Source organism: Gymnodraco acuticeps, unplaced genomic scaffold, assembly GCF_902827175.1.
Source record: "Gymnodraco acuticeps unplaced genomic scaffold, fGymAcu1.1, whole genome shotgun sequence".
Lineage (NCBI taxonomy): Eukaryota > Metazoa > Chordata > Actinopteri > Perciformes > Bathydraconidae > Gymnodraco > Gymnodraco acuticeps.
This window is the reverse complement of record NW_022989913.1, coordinates 1,510,808-1,528,740: the sequence shown is the minus strand read 5'-3', so window position 1 is coordinate 1,528,740 and position 17,933 is coordinate 1,510,808. Positions and strand designations below refer to the sequence as shown.

At 39.1% G+C, this 17,933-nt stretch overlaps 2 protein-coding genes across 5 annotated transcripts; both read right to left on the bottom strand.

The window, feature by feature from the left end:
• Positions 1 to 267: 267 nt before the first annotated feature.
• LOC117541921 (ras-related protein Rab-8A-like) lies at positions 268 to 5,437 on the bottom strand. Its single transcript, XM_034209250.1, has 8 exons — positions 5,241 to 5,437; positions 4,579 to 4,639; positions 4,035 to 4,095; positions 3,841 to 3,918; positions 3,641 to 3,730; positions 3,455 to 3,520; positions 3,320 to 3,370; positions 268 to 3,118 (listed from the first exon to the last, which is right to left on the bottom strand). Exons 1-8 carry the CDS (start codon positions 5,362 to 5,364, stop codon positions 3,029 to 3,031), a joined length of 621 nt encoding a protein of 206 aa, XP_034065141.1. The 5' UTR covers positions 5,365 to 5,437; the 3' UTR covers positions 268 to 3,028.
• A 1,057-nt stretch (positions 5,438 to 6,494) lies between these two features.
• On the bottom strand, positions 6,495 to 16,399 carry tpm4b (tropomyosin 4b). 4 transcript variants are annotated; one of them, XM_034208960.1, is made up of 9 exons: positions 16,131 to 16,394; positions 13,656 to 13,781; positions 9,165 to 9,298; positions 8,370 to 8,487; positions 8,205 to 8,275; positions 8,025 to 8,100; positions 7,626 to 7,688; positions 7,488 to 7,557; positions 6,495 to 6,841 (listed from the first exon to the last, which is right to left on the bottom strand). In XM_034208960.1, the coding sequence occupies exons 1-9, from the start codon at positions 16,242 to 16,244 to the stop codon at positions 6,759 to 6,761; spliced, it is 855 nt and encodes a 284-aa protein (XP_034064851.1). In that variant the 5' UTR covers positions 16,245 to 16,394; the 3' UTR covers positions 6,495 to 6,758. The 4 variants fall into 4 exon arrangements, with proteins under 4 accessions (XP_034064851.1, XP_034064827.1, XP_034064842.1 ...); XM_034208951.1 differs by lacking the exon at positions 6,495 to 6,841 and adding an exon at positions 7,078 to 7,301 and having other exon boundaries at positions 16,131 to 16,399; XM_034208936.1 differs by lacking the exons at positions 13,656 to 13,781; positions 16,131 to 16,394 and adding an exon at positions 10,457 to 10,824.
• Positions 16,400 to 17,933: the final 1,534 nt, after the last annotated feature.

Sequence of the window (17,933 nt, the reverse complement as noted above, 5' to 3'; positions counted from 1 at the left end):
GAGCTGATTCTTCTTTCTTTATCGTATCTGCAGAAATAACACCAGTCATGGACGAAGCCTTAAAGACAAGCCTCATTAGTTATGACCATCAACAGCAGATCTGTTTTGTATCTAAAAAGGGATCAGTTACACAAGACTATAAAAGAAAACACATGCCAGAATAATCCACAGGGTTATAGCGGTCCAATAGAGAAGCGTTTGTTGTGCAAGCAGTCAAGCTGCATGGGGTCAACTGGCAGCCAATAAAGACAGTGACTAGAAACAAAGTTAGTTTTATAATCTTATTTTATTAAATCAAAAGCACAGATATCTACAAACTGTAGATACATTTTCATAATGGGTTTAGAAAGTACAGTACAATTTAAGTAGATCTTTTTTTTTCAATGTGATATTTACAATTTTTTTCTCCAAAATGTATTTTTATTATTCTCCCCGTGTACTTCACAAATTGATGGAATGAAAATATGGCTGTAAAAAGGGATGTACATTATGTTAGTAAAGGGTATGATTTCAAAACAAAAATCAAAGACGGAGGTTCATTTCAGATGAAAATGACGCAGTTCAGTTTCTCTAAAGTCTGCTCCCAACGTTTCTGATTATGAATTAAAGCTACAGTATCACTCGAGTGAGAAAACAGCTCCACACTTACAGGCTCTTTCTATTCAATCTTCCATCATGATAAACTCAACTCGCGTTGTTGTTGCAATGCCGTTTCTACAGTCCTGTTTTTGGCTCAACGAGTGACACAAAAAAAAGCCCATACATTCAACTGTACAGGTCTACGTCTGAAATTACATCACACAAATATGCACAGGTCCAAGATTCACAATGCATAGCTCACCTATGACAGAACTGAGTATTAGCAGTTAAGACAAATGGCCATGAGGTCCCAAATGAATTGATAATAATAATACAAAAAAAGTGCAGGCAAGCAGAAGCAGATCCTCCCTCGATATTGTGCATATAGGAGTTCAATTTTCAGACTGGTGAGAAATGAAGGAAGGAAACATGAGGAACAGTGGAAATAGATGTCAAATAGTGGGTACATGTTTGGATCGCACAGGTATAGCTCACTGTGGCTCGCGCGCTGAATAAAATACTGATTAAAATGTGAGTTCAGGTGTTTATAGTGCATACTGTGCCTCTGGTGCCACCTAGCTGTCAAACTAAAGGGCCACTATCAAACACAAATGCACAATAATACTAGTGGGCGCACCTTTGAGCTTTCACCAAGCCAGCATTCATGTAATAAGCCAAGAAACATTACCTTTTAAACTATAATTTGGCAGGGCAGTAGCATAGAAACAGGCTTTTTTTTCTTCTTTTCTTTATATAAATATATATAAGTACATTGGGTCAATGTTTTTCAGTGAACTAATACCAGGACAGTGGATCACTAGAAGTGAAATAGCAAAGGATACCAAGTCATTTATAAGTAGGTGTGGTAAAAAAGAGTTTAGGAATTATGCCCAATATATTACCAAGACTCAAAATGTTTTTAACTAAGTACTTGTATTGCAAAACTATCACTTGGCACACACTACACACAAAACATGAGTTACTGGTAAAGTGCAAGGAGAGCTGCATGGATAGCAGAAGAGGGGGGGGGGGGGGGGGGGGGGGGGCTTACAGTGTGAAAAATTCAAAAGTGATTTTAATTTCTGATCAAATAACCAGAGACGTCATTTAGCTTGACTGTGAATCAGAGCTGCTCCAACACCTTCAAGTCAAACGGCCAACGCTTTAAAGCAATCCCATGAAACAATCAACTGAGAGAAAAAAATGCAACTGTATTTAAACGTTGATATTAAATGTTAGAGCAAATATAGAACACGTTTAGTTGCAGCTTCTCAAATGTGAGGATTTTCTTTGTGTTATGTGATTTTAAATTGAATGCTTTTGGGTTTTGGACTGTTGATCTGACAACATTTTAAATTTAAAGACGTCACCTTGACTTTAATAGCCATTTCCCCACTTTGTAGATGTTTTAGAGACCAAAATATAAATCGAATAATCAAGAAATGCAGTGGCAGAATAATCAATACAAATAATGGCTAAATGCAGCCCCCTCTCATTTCACGCTGGACTTAATTTTGAAGGGTTATTTAAATTATAATGGGAGCACATGTTGATATCTTTCTGTAAAAGGGTAACCTTCAGCACGTTTTCCCTTCCACACCTGTGTACAATACTTTCCTTCAGGTCACTACACCAGAGGAAGTCAAAGCGGGAACGCGTCACCTCACCAAAGTTCTACTGAAAATGTGCCAGCAGAAGTTTATCTAAAGAGAAATCTGGATTGCCAATCTGCCTTTCAACATGACAGCTGCTGCAAAAAGATAAAAGGGTGGAAGGCAGGGTGCGATGAACAGGACCGGATGTTAAAACTTATTTTAAGCTACTCAAATGATGTCGATGACTACAGGCAGAAAACTGAACTCAAATGTAAGATATTTGAATCCAATTCCTCTCTGACCCTTGACTGCTTTATGCATGGCACGAGTGTTAACTCCTCAAATGACAATGAAAGCTTGTGCAACTCTGTTTCACTTCAGTTCAAGCCTTTCAGTCTCGGTTGATGTTTATCACTTAACGGGAAATAGCACTATTAAAAATAGATCTAAACGTCACATTTGTATTTGCAATCCCAGAACATTAATTTAACGTTCTCTCATCTTCAGTTGTGCTACTGGCCGTGTGAAATATGAGGGCATAGTACAAAGAGACTTACATCAAAAGAACAAGCCTGTGTTTTGTGTGATAAGGAACATCTGGTCAATGGTCCTGGTTTTTATCTCAACCAGTCAAGCATTCTGACCCATGAAGACAACAGATCTCCTTCAAATGAAAGAGATGCACCACTGGAAGCTTTCAGAAGAGGAAGAGAGGAGGGGAAGTCCTCCTCTTACTAGGAATATAATGGATTGTGTGGACTGGGTAGAAAGAAGGAAGGGGAAGGAAGTGCTAAGAGCAAGCACAGTCCATTTTTGTCCAGCCAGCTGGAAGCCAGTATCGAAGGCCTCGGTCCTCAGAGTAAGCTACAGCGGAAGAAGCTGCTCTTTTTCTGAGGCTCGGAGATCTTGACTCCGTGACTGCCCCCCTGCGGCGTGTTGCCCTCCTGTGAAAATGACAAATAAAAAGGTCACTGCTGTCATGTAGAACTGCTTGGTCTTATATAGTTCAGCCACTTTCTTTACAGTCCTCAAATACTTTCTAAAACCAGAGGCCTATGGATAGTTTTTTCAGCTGCTCAAAAGCAATTGTAACATTCATCAATTTGCCCCTTTCCAAAAACTAAGTGGTATTATCAACTTCTTACCAGCTTTGTGTCCATTTTTGATTTGATGTCCCTGGCGAGTGTCAAAAATGACTGTGAACCGAAAAAAAATGTTATTACATGGCTGATCTATAATCTGTTAGGCACACTATAACTCAAGGATGAATGTATATTTACATTTTCCACGTTGATGTTGGCCTTTGCACTCGTCTCCATGAACTTGATTCCATACTCTAATGCGAGCTATAAATAAATAAGGAGGTAACCATCAGTCTTTTTCATTTGTTTATCATACCAATATTCTTAATGAGCAAATATAATGTGAAGACAATGTATTCATTTGAAGTAAACCAAGCTTCTCACCTTCTCCCCCCTGTCTTTGGACACCTGCCGCTTGTCATTGATGTCACACTTGTTGCCGAGGACCATCTTCTCAACATCAGATGATGCATGCTGGATCCAGAGCAGAGAAATGTAATGAAAACAACCCTCTACACATGCTGTCATTTGGATATTTGAAGAAGTAGGCGGATAAAATAGGACATATTTGAGCCAGTTATTACCTCCTCTATGTTCCTTATCCAGTTCTTGATATTTTCAAAAGACTTCTCGTTGGTGATGTCGTAGACAAGCATGATGCCCTGAAGAAGAAAAAAAACAGTAAATCAAATGTGTTGAGTATTAAAGCAACTTTATGTTCCTTCAAGGAGGAAAAGGGTTATGTTGCATTTGTCTGAAAAAACAAGACGACACCCACCATTGCTCCTCTGTAGTAGGCTGTCGTGATTGTTCGGAAGCGTTCCTGGCCGGCCGTATCCCTGAGAAACAACAAAAAGTATCTCAATGTATACCAATACCAAATGCAAGAAACAAGTTTTAAAAATAATAAAACTTGTGAAAATTGTAATCATTGTTTAACTGTAGTAAAATATGCCAGCTATGTAAAGTTATTTCTTTTTAAATTGACTTTTTGCAGGTGAATGTAGAGGTTGGCTTTGGATGAATTCATTTTGTAGGCTGTAATTAACACAAACTATAGATAAAAGTGAAATAATATATGCTAAAATTACCTTTTGGAACACGTACATACATCTTAAAATAATTGAACGACTATAAAATCAAGAATACTCTAACGTTAAGAGTGTTAATGACGTTTAGGCATCCTACTGTACATCTATGAGAACCATTAACGTTGCCTTGAAAAAAGTGGGTGCCACCGAACTTTACTGACCAAATATTGACAAAAACCCTGCCAGTGCATGAAATGTTCTGAAACAAGTAATAAATAACGATCAACTTACCATATCTGTAACTTTATCTTCTTGCCGTCAAGCTCTATGGTCCTAATCTTGAAATCAATGCCTAGAGGGATAAAGAAGTACGATGCATGTCAATCATAGCGATAGTTTGCTAGCTAGCGGTACCTGTCAAACATTGGCCGACACCTACTGCGATACAAAACACGTCACTTGTGGAAAGTTATTAACAGGCGTCTTGGTGTCTTATCGTGTCATATAGCATTACTAAGAGCATAAAAGAATAAAAGCGCATATATCATGATGGTTAAATTAACCATGTGTGCTACATGTAAGGTTTTCCGGTATCTTACCAGGATGTAGACAGAACCTACTGGCTAGCGCTAAAGCTACTTGGCTAACCGCAAACGTCCGCTAACAAGTGGAAGCACCCGGCAAAGAAATTACAATGAAACACACATATTTCTACCAATTTCCTAGCCTCCTTCAAAACACATAGGTCACGAAATGTTCCCGTGACATCTCGTATTTGCGAGTTACATTATATTAATGACATCTCGAAGAACCAAACAGTCTTTATTAATGAAAAAGATCAACTACTTTCAGCCGGAAATGTAGCATAGCTAGCATTCCAGCAAGTAGACGGAGCCCTTGAGACGGGCCATTGTAAACAGACATAAAGACATTGTACATTATCAAATCCGTACCTATGGTTGAGATAAACGTGGAGTTGAAGGCGTCTTCTGAAAACCTGAAGAGGACACAGGTCTTCCCGACTCCAGAGTCGCCGATTAACAGTAATTTAAACAAATAGTCGTATGTCTTCGCCATACTTGATATTATTGCGGAAATCCCGCCCGGCGAACCAGTGATGTGGAGGTACTGAGATATACTGAAATAACGCCCCCTGCTGGCCCGGAATCTCCCTGCAGTTTATAACTGTCACCAGTGGGCGTTCACCCTTCAGTCACTGTTTCCGTCTAGTGTTGGAAGCATTAACCCAAGTGGCATAGTCCACATTCTTGAAGTACTTAGACTTTAATTATTTCCTTTATGTAAAGCGTCTTTGAGCATTAGGAAAAGTGCTATAAAAATCCCATGTATTATTGTTATTATTATACTTACATTGTATTTATTTATTATTACAATAAAATGTTATTCCTGTACAATATTTCATTTTCAATTCTGTTTTTAGCTCATATATTTCTGATTTACATGTACACAGTTCACACAAATATATTTCGTTACAACAGCTTATTACCGAAATGTTTTACTTTTTACCTTACTTCTTTCTCTTTGTACCTATGTACTCATGTTCCAAATAACCCGGCTTTCCCCAAATGTATTGTTGGTGTCTGTCTATGGTGGGATCCTGAGTCGTGGCTGAGCCTATCACTGTGGTCCTGCCTGATTCTCACCATGCTACTTCTTCGATGATGGCTCCCACAGGATTGTTGACATCCACCTTCTTATGTTAAGGCACATGCATTTTCAAGCATTTGGTCCAAGGACAGGAGGCATCATATTTATATTCTGTACAAACTGTAAAGTCCACTGAAACAAATGTCAAATGTGTGATATTGGGCTATATAAATACACTTTGATCGATTGCTAAGTGAAAACCTACTTGGCAATAAACGTCCGAATAAGGACTTCTTAATGTATGTTATTTCGACAATTGACAACTTTTTTAAGTCATCTTTAACATTGAACTTATCTGGTCATATGTCATTTGATTGCTGTGGTTAATGAGATGACATTGACACCTTCATAAAAAACCAAATATCAGTAAATCACATTACTGTTAAGGGATCAGGAAAACATTCAGCTAAGAAGTATCTTTGTCTATGCAGAGCGCAAAGGGTGCTGTGCATGTTAGCACATGTTAATTAAATGGTGAGCTCTTTCTGCATGCAAAATGGTGCATACACACACTGTCAACATAACACATCAAACTCATGTCATCATCTTCATCAGTTTTATTTGTGCTCAGAGTTTGAAGTACAACACATTTTCCAGCAACCAAACTGATTATCATTTGGACCCGAAACCATTATTAAAAAAGCGGGGAAGAAACAAAAGAACCATAAATATATAAAAAGGGGTACATGTTTTTAACAACCAGGACTAGAGAGAGGAATTACATGGAATGGATGGCATGTAGAAAAGATCCTTTACAAAACAAATGTTCTTATTTGTATTCGTTTGATGTCGTTGTTGGCATTTTACAAGCTATTGAGATCCTGCAGTGTTTGGTCCAGGACTTGCTGCATTCCTAGGTTTTGCTCTTTCTCTTTTGATAGGTTCTCTGCAATAGAAAGTAACAGTAGATGTGAAACACAATGGCTGGGTTAGTGAACAGATTACATGAGTACATAAGTGCTAGGAAAATCGGTTTAAAGCAGACTAACATAACAAAAAAAACACATTTGTATACAAGAAGTAACCCGACAACGGCCCTTTCATGATGGCAAATTAACAAAGGAAATGTTACAGCTGAAACGAGGTGAAGAGAAGGCTTAACTGAAATGACAGGAGACAGTAAAAAGAGAGAAAATATCTTTATTCAGCTTTAGTTTAACAAAAAAGGAGCAAGGGACAGTAAGTGCAAAGAGAGAAAATAAAAGACAAAGTGCTTTAAATCAGGGAAGAGGCGACAAAGGGAAAGTGAGGTAAATGCAACGTTTACAAGGTGTTCATATCATTGAGGGCATTATCCAGCTCCTCGCTGATAGCCTTGAATTTCAGTTTCTGAGTGTACAGTTCGTCTGAAGGTCAGAGAGGAAAGCAGGTGGAGGACAAGGAAGACATTTTGAAGACCAGGATGGAAAATCAGGAGGAGAAAGAGAAAAATCAGAGCAGAGATTAAGAATGAGAAAATTAAAGATTTGAACAAAGGTTGAATAAAGAACGGTCAGTAAAGGATTGAAAACAAGAATACAAATGAAGTGTACCTTCTAAGTCATCTATGGTCTTCTCCAGTTTCGCCACTGTCCTCTCTGCGAATTCTGCACGGGTTTCGGCCTTGAAAAAAAAAAACATTAATCATTCTGACGCAGATTCCCTCAGAGCTCTAGTGGTCATAAACTTACCTCCTTAAGTCTGTCACTCAGGACTTTAATCTCCTCCTCATATTTGTCTTCTTTCTGAGAGTACTATAGAGACAGAAAGGAAAGGAAATTAATTGCAAACACAATAAATACCACATGGTTTTAATTGTGAAACCAAGTTACTCCACATGTATTTTAATGTCCTTTGGCACTATTTTATGTCATTTTTATGTTTTAAGTATATTGTATTATACATTGTTGGAGGAACATGGAACTTGTTCATTGCCAACAACTGGGTAACACTTCCTCTACTCAATTAAATGTATTACAAATGCTCTGCTGCAGGGGAACAGCTGAGTGGTTGTGAATATGTGAAGTTTTCTTTAAGATAAAACAGCAGGCTGGTCCATCACACGGGAGAGAGAGATTAACAACACTCACCTTATCAGACTGAGCCTCTAGCGACTTGAGGTTGTTGGTGACGTTCTTCAGCTCTTCTTCCAGGTCAGCACACTTACTGTTTGAATAGAGGAAACACATCTGAATTTTCTGAACACGATTGATGTTGACAATGTAATGATGCTGGTAAACATGCATTAAACTTCTCCTATTTCTCCTTACAGTTCTGCAATTTCTGCCCTCTCTTCTGCCCTCTCCAGCTCGCCCTCGAGGATGACCAGTTTTCGGGCAACCTGACATTAGATTTGTAAAAAACAACAACACAGTTAACAGAAATGACGTCTGCAAACTGAAAATGAGCTGAAATGTGATCTTCTTGAGTTCTACCTCCTCGTATTTGCGGTCCGCCTCCTCAGCAATGTGTTTGGCTTCTTTGAGTTGCATCTCCTGGATCTCCATCTTCTCTTCGTCTTTCATGGCTCTGTTCTCAATCACCTTCATTCCTCTGATGATCACAAAGAGACAGACTTTTAGTTCAAAAGGACAAAAAAAGTCACCACAAGTTTGTTCAGACTTCGTGTTCATTTTTGTGGTCGGAGTCTAAGAATAATGCAGGTGACAGAACTCTTTTCTAGGCCTTCTCTCAATAAAAGCAACACATGAGTATAGGCTTCTCTGGACATACCAAACATTTAACATGTATAACTCATAATCATTACAGGATTGATTAATCATCAAGGTTATACTGTGATATTTGAAATAGCTACTCAAATCTAATATTAGATTTGGAATGACTTCTATTCTTTAATTATTTGTATTCTTAAATACATTTTAATGTATTGTGGTACATAGTTTAGCTTCCTTTGCTCTAATCTTGTATCTTTTGAAGTTTTATCTGGTCTGTTTCTTGTACAGCAAACGTCTAACTTGACCGTACATCCCATCGAGATGTTAATTACATTTCTTGTATTAGATTTCCAAAACTAGAATCTATATCTTCTTGAAATATTACAAATAATATGTTGCGGCCTACAGTAAGTCATACCGCAAGGCTCTTCTTCGCTGCTCCTTATCAAAATGTGTGACCCTTGATGCTGTGAGATGATCATTTTTCTAATACTGTAGATACATCTACAACTTTGTGGTTAGTGTAAAACGACTGCCGGCAGTGTTGATTTTCACCTTTCACTCTCATCCGCAGACTTCTCAGCCTCCTCCAGTTTCTGCAGGGCTGTGGCCAGTCTCTCCTGAGCGCGGTCCAGCTCCTCTTCCACCAGCTGGATCCTGCGGTTCAGAGATGCCACATCGCTCTCTGCCTACACACACACACACACACACACACACACACACACACACACACAAAACACAGAGAGGAAAAGAGGTCACAGGTCAGCCAGGAAACAAGCTGCTGCCTCAAGAGGAAGGATACTGTGGAGAATGGAGCCAGCTGCACATTGGAAACAAACTATACAACTAACTCATACCATTTATTTTTAAAACTGGCGCTTTGTTTCTGGTGCAATGCCTCCTTGATACTGTAGTCAGAGTAATCAGTGTATGTATACTTTCTTGATCTCAATATAAAGAGTGTTTTATAGATTATTTAATAATGCCTACATTCTGTGGAACCAATCACAAGACTATGTGCATAAATACATTTAATTTTATCCTCCTGTCCAATAAGTCAGATTTCTTCCGTGTATTTGTTTTCACAACAACCCTGATGAGTTCTGGACTTTGAATCTTGACCAGATACTTTGAAAACTGCTGAAGCAGAAAACCAGGGTGGCCAAACTTAACCCTGAAATATCTGAAGTGGAACATCTGGTCTGACTTTTTTGAATGTATGTTTGGGGGACGAGAGATTGCCTGTTCTGGGCCTGTTTCCTGTGGGACTGATATCAGAGATAACCACGTCTGCGCTCTTCTTCCTGTGTAGAGGCTCAAGAGGAGGGATTACAGCTCCTAATGTGTCAAATGTTTTTCGGACAAAAAGCTCAAAGGGCGATCAGAACAAGGAATAATGCATGATTGACAAAACAACCTTTGACATAAATTGGGAGAAAATCATATAAAGCCTGCCACACCTTAAGCAACCACGCTGACGGTTAATGTAATAATCGACTGAAGCTGTCGTTGCATTTGCTGGTGGTTTAGGCATAACTAGGGCGGGTTAAAGTTAGATAACGCAGCCGAACACAAGTTTCATACGTCATGTCTCTACAAATATGCAATTTCCTCCAACAAACCTCTAAAAAGCATCATATTGACACATTTTAAGTTAGAAACGGCAACAATTCAAATGAGATACGCAGGAAAAGGTCGAAATTCTTTACAGGGGCGTTGCGTGTCTCATTATCACTGACAGTTAGCGTGTGAATCCCTTAAGTTACAGTCCACAATACAAGTTGCTCAAAAAGTTAATATAAAAGTAAAAATGCGACTGAGGTTGGATACATGATTAATTATCTCACTTCTTCTCGCTGTTCCCGTTCAGTGTCCAACTCCCTTTGTACTGCCAGTGCACGGTCTTCTGCCTCATCAACTTGTAGCTGGAGGGTTTGGATTTTCTTCTTCACGACCTCCATAATATCGACTGCTTTTTGTTTTCTTCAAAAGAAAAAGAAGTAGCCCGGCAAATGTAGCAGTCTGGATCGACTGGCTGTATCCGTGAAAAAGTTATTGATTCGCCTCAAAGTTGCGGACTGCGAGGAAAACTTTTTTTCTAGGGCAGGAAGTCAGAGACGTGCTGGGTTGAGATGGGGGAGAAAAGGGCTGGGAGTTTTCAGGAAATGTATGGCGAAATCCTCCAATCCCGTGAAGGAGCCTGTCTCAGATGACATCACAGGATTCAGAAGGGGAAGGCACTCGGTCGTTTCCTCCACAAAAGAGGTGTGTAACGTCAATTCTATTGTGGACTTATATGGCAAACGTAAGGTGTTGCTTAGGCTGCATTTGTTCTGCAGGAGGAGGGCATAGAGATCAGGAAGAGTTACCTCATCTGATTCATAGGTGTGATTCACTCCTACGACACTTTATGTGAATCATGCAAGATTGGACATGGTTGTGTGAGGGGGGGGGGAAGAAAAGTAAAAGTTTTTGAAAGGACAAAGAGGCAAGTTGTAGACTGTATAGAAATAAAGGGTTTAAAGACATGTAGAAGGTAGGGTGAAGGGTGGGCGATAATAATCTTTTCAACTGGTTGTTGACATGCAGCAGTTTGGAATGTGGCGACACATTCCTCCAGCGCCCCCTTATGCCTCCTCCTCATTTTTTTAGAAAAACCTTAAATGTCATTTTCTGTCCATGTATCACAATCATTTGCAGTGTGAAACTTATGAGGAGAAAAAGTAGTGCTGGAACAACACAAATCTGATAATTGGCATTGGATTATCTGTAATGAACACATTGTAATGTGACCTTTAACCTGAGGGTTAGGGTTAGGGTTATCTGACCTGTTTTTTTGGACATACTGTGGAATCTACTTTATATGTAATGCTATGTGTTCAATTCAGTTTCATGGGTCTGGCTTTGGCTATACAGAAAGATGCAAAGGGGGTTAAGCGAGGATCTTAGGACCAGTTGCAGGGAGAGGGAGGGAGATGTCCCACCAAGATGTACTGAGATTAAAGGGGCCAAACATCTGTGAAGGGGGGTCCCAGCTGAGGACCCTGCAGCTGGCCCGAGGGCACCTGTGGAGGTGGGACCGGCTGGCTGCAATGCCCAGCAGTTAGCGATTACCTCTGCTTTCATCCAACTGAAGAATACATTATATTTGCAACTTTTCTAATAAACTAAATATTACACATTCACTAGTCCCAGTTTCTCAGTTGTGAGAATTGTAAAAAGTCTTTTTTTCACTACTTTCTGACTTCTTAAATAGACAAAACAATTATCTGAGATAATCAAGAAAATAATCAGATAATCAATAATACAAATACATCTCAGTTGAAACTATAGTAATGATGTGTGTGCAACAACCCACAGGCATCACCTTTTTACCAAGATGCATCTTACTTAAAATCTGATGAAAAATCTAGACCTTAACCCTCCTGTTGTCTTCGGTTAAATCTGACCGATTTACTACTTTCATCAATCATAACTTTTTTGTTTTACATTCGATTGCATTAAGGCATTATGATATCCTTCACAGTAGACATTTGAACATATACAATTACTGATCACCACTTTCATTGAATTTTGGATGATTTAGTCAACTTTGAAACACCCATGGTGTTCCCGGTCTGACTGCCATAAAGAAATGGAATTAGTAACCATCCGGACCAGATAAAACACACACACACACACACACACTCTAGATGTGTGTGTCCCCCTTATGTGCCCAATCCCCCCATGTGAATCACACCTGGCACAAACACACACACACACACAGAACAATTTGACACATTTCCCACTCTTATGTGCCCATCCCCCCACATGGATCACACCTGGCACACGCAATACATGTTCAGTGTCTATTCTATTCTTTGTATATTTACTGCAGTTGTTCATGTATACCAGTAGTCTAATACAATATTTACAGTTTGAAAGGGTGTTACATGAAATTTGGTGATGATTAATGGTTTATCTGTTAATGTAATAGCAGTTAAAGCAGGACCGGTCACATTTGACCGCGAACACCAAAGTAAGGGGGGGGGGGGGGGGGACAAAGACAATAGGAGGGTTAAAAGTAGAAACTCTAACTCTTAGTGGAAAGCTAGTCTATTTGTGTCTACATATTTCTGCTTAACCTTTAGCTTAAGGTCAGAGACACCCATAACAGTATTTTTCAGGTAAATGGGACATTGCCGTAAAAGACAGATCACATAATGGTCATTCACCATTGGTTTCGATGAGTTAAGGTTTGTACTGTAAGGCCATTTAAAGCACAGAGTGTAATATCTCCGCCCCCAGAAAAGGCCAGAGCATTGATTTCATTAGAAACTGCAGAATGGGCTTCTCTGTTTGCTTAAGTTGCATTCCTGGGATTCCTGGGATTCCTGGTCGGCTACAGGCTGGCCAAGTTATGTCTGTGCTTGAGAAATGGCTCCATTACAGACCTCACAAAGACCAATAACTCAGTGATTCTCAACGATTCTCAACACGAAAGTAAAAGATACAAGTGCAGTGATTTCAAGATTCCTTTAAAGGTTGTTGGAAGAAATACCTTACCTTCCTTCCTGTGTTTAAATCCAATCTGATGGCAAACATGTGCCTATAAGATCCTCCTTACTGCCTTCTTGTTTACTTTTTTTGTTTAAATCATAACATTTCCCCTCATTTTTCAAGATTACAGCTACACAAAAAGCTTTAAAAATAGGTTTTTATATTATCTGAATGTCAGTGTTATACGTATTGCTGCTGTTTCATCACTGAAGAAACAACCAAACGTCAAAAATGCAAGTTCAGGCATGACTCTTTTGGGAGTGTGAGCTGTGATAGAAATACTCAGACTGAGTGCATTAGGCATCTACTTTTTTTAGACTAATTTGTGTCTCTTTGCAAACCCTGAATGTGTCTCTATCGCTGGTCTTTTGTCAACCATGGAATAATATTTAGTTTAGTCCAACTGAAAGTGTGGTAATCAATACGTTATAAAACTGAAACTTAGAAGTTGTGGTGTTCCACTGTTATGTGGTTAATGTGTTTCAGATGGCGTTGTGGTTAACTCACATCCGCGGCCTTCTTCTCCGACAGTTCCAGTTTTTCCTGAGCATCCTTCAGGGCCTCTGAATACTTGTCCAGCTCATCCTCTGTTCCCTTCAGTTTCTTCTGCAGAGCAAGCAGCTCGTCCTCCAGCTGAAAGAAGACAAACGTGACAGAGAGTCAGGAAGGACACAGCAAAACCAAACCAAGTAAGTATGAATGAAACACTGAATGGAAAAATCCAGGACTGTTTCGATACAGCGATGGGAAGGAAAATGATCATTAATTATAATTTTTTTAGGTTGAAAGCACTTAAGTAAGATGGGTCAATAAAACCAGAAGCACTTGAGGACATGGCAGTCCCGAGTTAAGATACATTTCTCAAAACAGGACTAAACTTTGTGGCTTATGCTTACATGCACGAGGAAAATGTTTAGCATTAGCTTCTTAGCATTCAACACCAAGGCTGATGGGAATGTTGTTTTTACAGGTATTGAGTCATAAAACCAACTATTGGAAGAACTTTTATTTCTCCTTATGAGGGTGCTAGATGAAGTGTAGGAGGAGCACCGGAGGAATGCAATGAATTCTTGTAGGACATGAATATTGTCACACCAAAGCATCCATTAGTTGTAGAAGAATGATTTTTTAAAGTTAAATTATCAACCTCATGATGGCGCTAGATGAAACATCAGAGGACAAATGTCATTAGGATTCATTCTCTGGGAACCATGCATGACTGAATGCTGAACCATGAATGAACACAACTTCAGAATAATCCATCCACCACCTATAGAAAATGCTGTGAAAGGTTTTCATTAGAACTATTTATTTGGTAGAAAGTCATTTCGATTCAAACCCTTTGTGAGGAAGTCGAAGGATTGTAAAACCAGGGCATTGCTTTTTAAAAGCCACATTAATGCTGAATTCTTAAAATAGTTTTGTTATTTGGATAAACTGATCTTTTAATTGCTGCAGCAGACTGTTTGTAACTTGTGTTAAGATTGAGTTTCAGTTTTGTGTATATTCAGGGCCTTCCATCATCCTAACTGCACTCTTATGTTTGTCCCATCGTGCCAAGAATGGCAAAGAAAGCATCTCTTGTATCGATGCCATCCAAACAAATTAAAGAGCTCTGCATAATCTTCTAGGATTTCATGCTGACTGTTCCTTTGTGCAAGACATGCTGGGGGTCCATATCTGCCAACTGTCATTTATTTTGCTCTCTGAGGGTTTGACTACGACATTAGAAACCCCAGAGAAGATTCTTTCCACTTGCTTTAATGCAGATCCTGTAGATCCTCTCCAACTCCCTGCTCACTAGCATTCCTCTCGTAGCCCCATGATGACAACACCTCCCACTGTGCAATGTTTGCCTCTATTTAGACAACCTCAAATATCACATTACATCTCCAGACTCTACTTTGCTTGTATCAAGTGGTTTAAGGACACTATCATGAAGTCAGCCTTGGAAATACCAAACTGTCTAAGGCTCTCGCACTGCAACACCAAATATGGTTGTGCTGATTTTATGTTTTGTTGATATGTCACTCCTATAAATTAGGATGCTGGGTAATGTAGTTCTCAGAGCAACAGCTGCTATAAATGAGTTATTTAAACTCCTGCAGCATCCTTTTTGGTACTTTCAAGTAATCCCTCTGGTTCGCTGCTGATGAAATGTCCAGCAGGTGTCACTCAGCGCTCTGTTTGTGCGTCCCTGTGGACTTCCTCTACTTCTCCTGTCCGCTAAAAGACAAAACCCCTGGGCTCAGTATCAGCTGCTCTCTGTTAGGCTGCATTCAGTACTTTGGGAAATACTTGTCATTGATATAAAGTTCCTCTACAGACTGCACAAGTGGTTTGGTATGTTTTGTATTTACTTGAGGGAAAGTGCATTTTAATTTAATATAAAACATACAGATAATTTAATATTATATATGAATAGCAAATTGATTAAATTGAGCCACGTTCTGTTAAAAATAATAATACAATAAATATAATGAAATAAAAATAACAAAATAAATAGTAATAATAATAATTTGTATTATTATAGATATAATAATAATCTAGCCCAATACATCTGCATGAATAGTGGTTAAACAGACTAAAAAACACAAATCCAATTGATATGATCAGCAACTAAATGCCACATAACTCAAATAGGACTCAAAATAACAGCATAAATAATATTATTTTATAAAATCATAAAATTAACACAAAATCACAATTAAAATAATCTTGTTGATGTTAAACTGTTATGAATTCATTTTATATATTTGTGTGGTTTTATAAGTACAATTTGGTCAGATCATAACTCAAACCAAAGTATAAGTATTGTTACAGTAGCATCTGCACTTCTTTCTGAGTGGGATGTATAAAGCATGTTATCTTATTTATGAAAGTCACAATAAGAATCTAACTATTGCCAAGCTAACTCCAGATTTGTTAAATTAGCATTATACAAGAACACATTGCTCCATCTCATCCTTCAGCTTGTCTCACCAGCTTGCATTTATCCTCCGCTGCCTTCTGGTCGGACTCAGCCTGCTCTGCTCGGTCGATGGCATTCTCCTTGTCCAACTTCAGCATCTGCATCTTCTTCTTGATGGCCTCCATGGTGACAGTTGGGTCTCAGTGTCTTGGAAGTGGCTTTGGATGAAAACGTGAGGTGAATAGCTGTTGCGGAAGCTCAGAGGAAGAGAGGCTCAGAAGAGTTGAGGGTGAGAGCAACCAGCAGATGCAGAGAGGAGGAGAGAAGGAGGAGAGGAGAGGAGGATGCAGACGGAGAGACGTTGGAGCTCTGTGTGATCTAAACTTGTCTGGATGTTTAGAGACAGCCCCAGTCTCCAGTGACAGCCCTTTCCCACCGTTTACCCCTTTCCGCCAATCCCCGCCCGGGCTACTCTACAACTGTGCCCCCCCTCTCTAATCTTAACTTCACCTCTCCGAAGGCTCCTTGGAGGAACAACTTGCTCTAGATCTCCCATCTCCTTATTTGGATCATGGCCTTTTTGTTTTGAACCCAGCAGGAGAGAAATATCAGATAAGAAGCAGGTCCAGAACTCAGACATCAAAAAGACTTTGTCCACATTAGTAATATGAGTTACTGGAGGATACATTTTTTCCCCCCTTTGGGCTGCAAATCTATATGCCTGTGTTCTTACTCAGGAATGTTCAAATTGATGTTAATACCAGAGTTGGTTAGGAAGGACATAGTTTTCATTCTACTGCTGAATGAAAAAGGGCTGTTGGAAAAATGATCCAGCTTCAGATTCTGGAGGAAGATTCTGGAGGAAGAGTCTGTCTGCGTGTGACGAACACAAGGCAGCTGCATGGACATAAACCAAAAGTCTACTGTAATTAAGCTCCCCTTAATTATTATTGGTCTGACTGACCTTTATTTAGAACTGTTTTCTGTCATTTATAAGTCACACAACATCAAAAAAGGATTGTTGACTTGTTGTTAACTTGTGTTTTTAGATTGTGTTTTTGAAGTATGTTTGAAAAATGGGTCATGCTCATGAAAACTACACATTGATGTTTACATTTTTGTCATTTATGATTCATCTTTTTGCAAAAAGTGCTGCTTTTGAAATCGTTTTAGCGCTCAGGAGCTGTGTATATCTGTTTGTATACTAATGACATCAGAGCTAATGACTGTCTGCTTGCCTTCAACTTTTCTCTGCCAGCTGCCCCGACTAAAAATAAAGATTACAAGGAAACTCAAAGAAAAGTGAAGCATAGAGTGACCATTTAAGAGACTGCAGATAGACCCGGACACATGCATGTTTTGATTTTCATGTTTCATGGCCATGATCACTAAGGGGGGGGTATCCATTTACATTTGATGTTATTCCTTATACAGACATGGTCCTGATTGTTGTTTAGCACAGAGGAAGATGGCCAGGAAAAGTTTTTGCTGTCCATCGAAATCTGTTTACCTTTCTTTATGTGTTGGGACATTTCAACCATTGCCATTAACACACAAAAAAAAGCTTTGTTGCAAAACCAAGCTTATTGTGTTTGTGGCCATTTTGAAGATGTATGATGTTTTTTGATAGGGATAGTCATGACTGTCATATTGGCTGAGATCATTTGCGGTGAGGTTCTGCCTCATATCAGAGGTATGGAAATAACTGCGCAGTGTCTGACTGAATCTGCCAAATTGAAAGCCAGCAGATATATAGATATTCACATATTTTCTGTTATAGACCAAAACTGCTAGGATTCTTTCTAGCAGGGGAGGAAGTCGTCAGCCTTTTTTGGCACAAGTTTATGAAAGTGGTGACAGTTTGATAGCCCTAC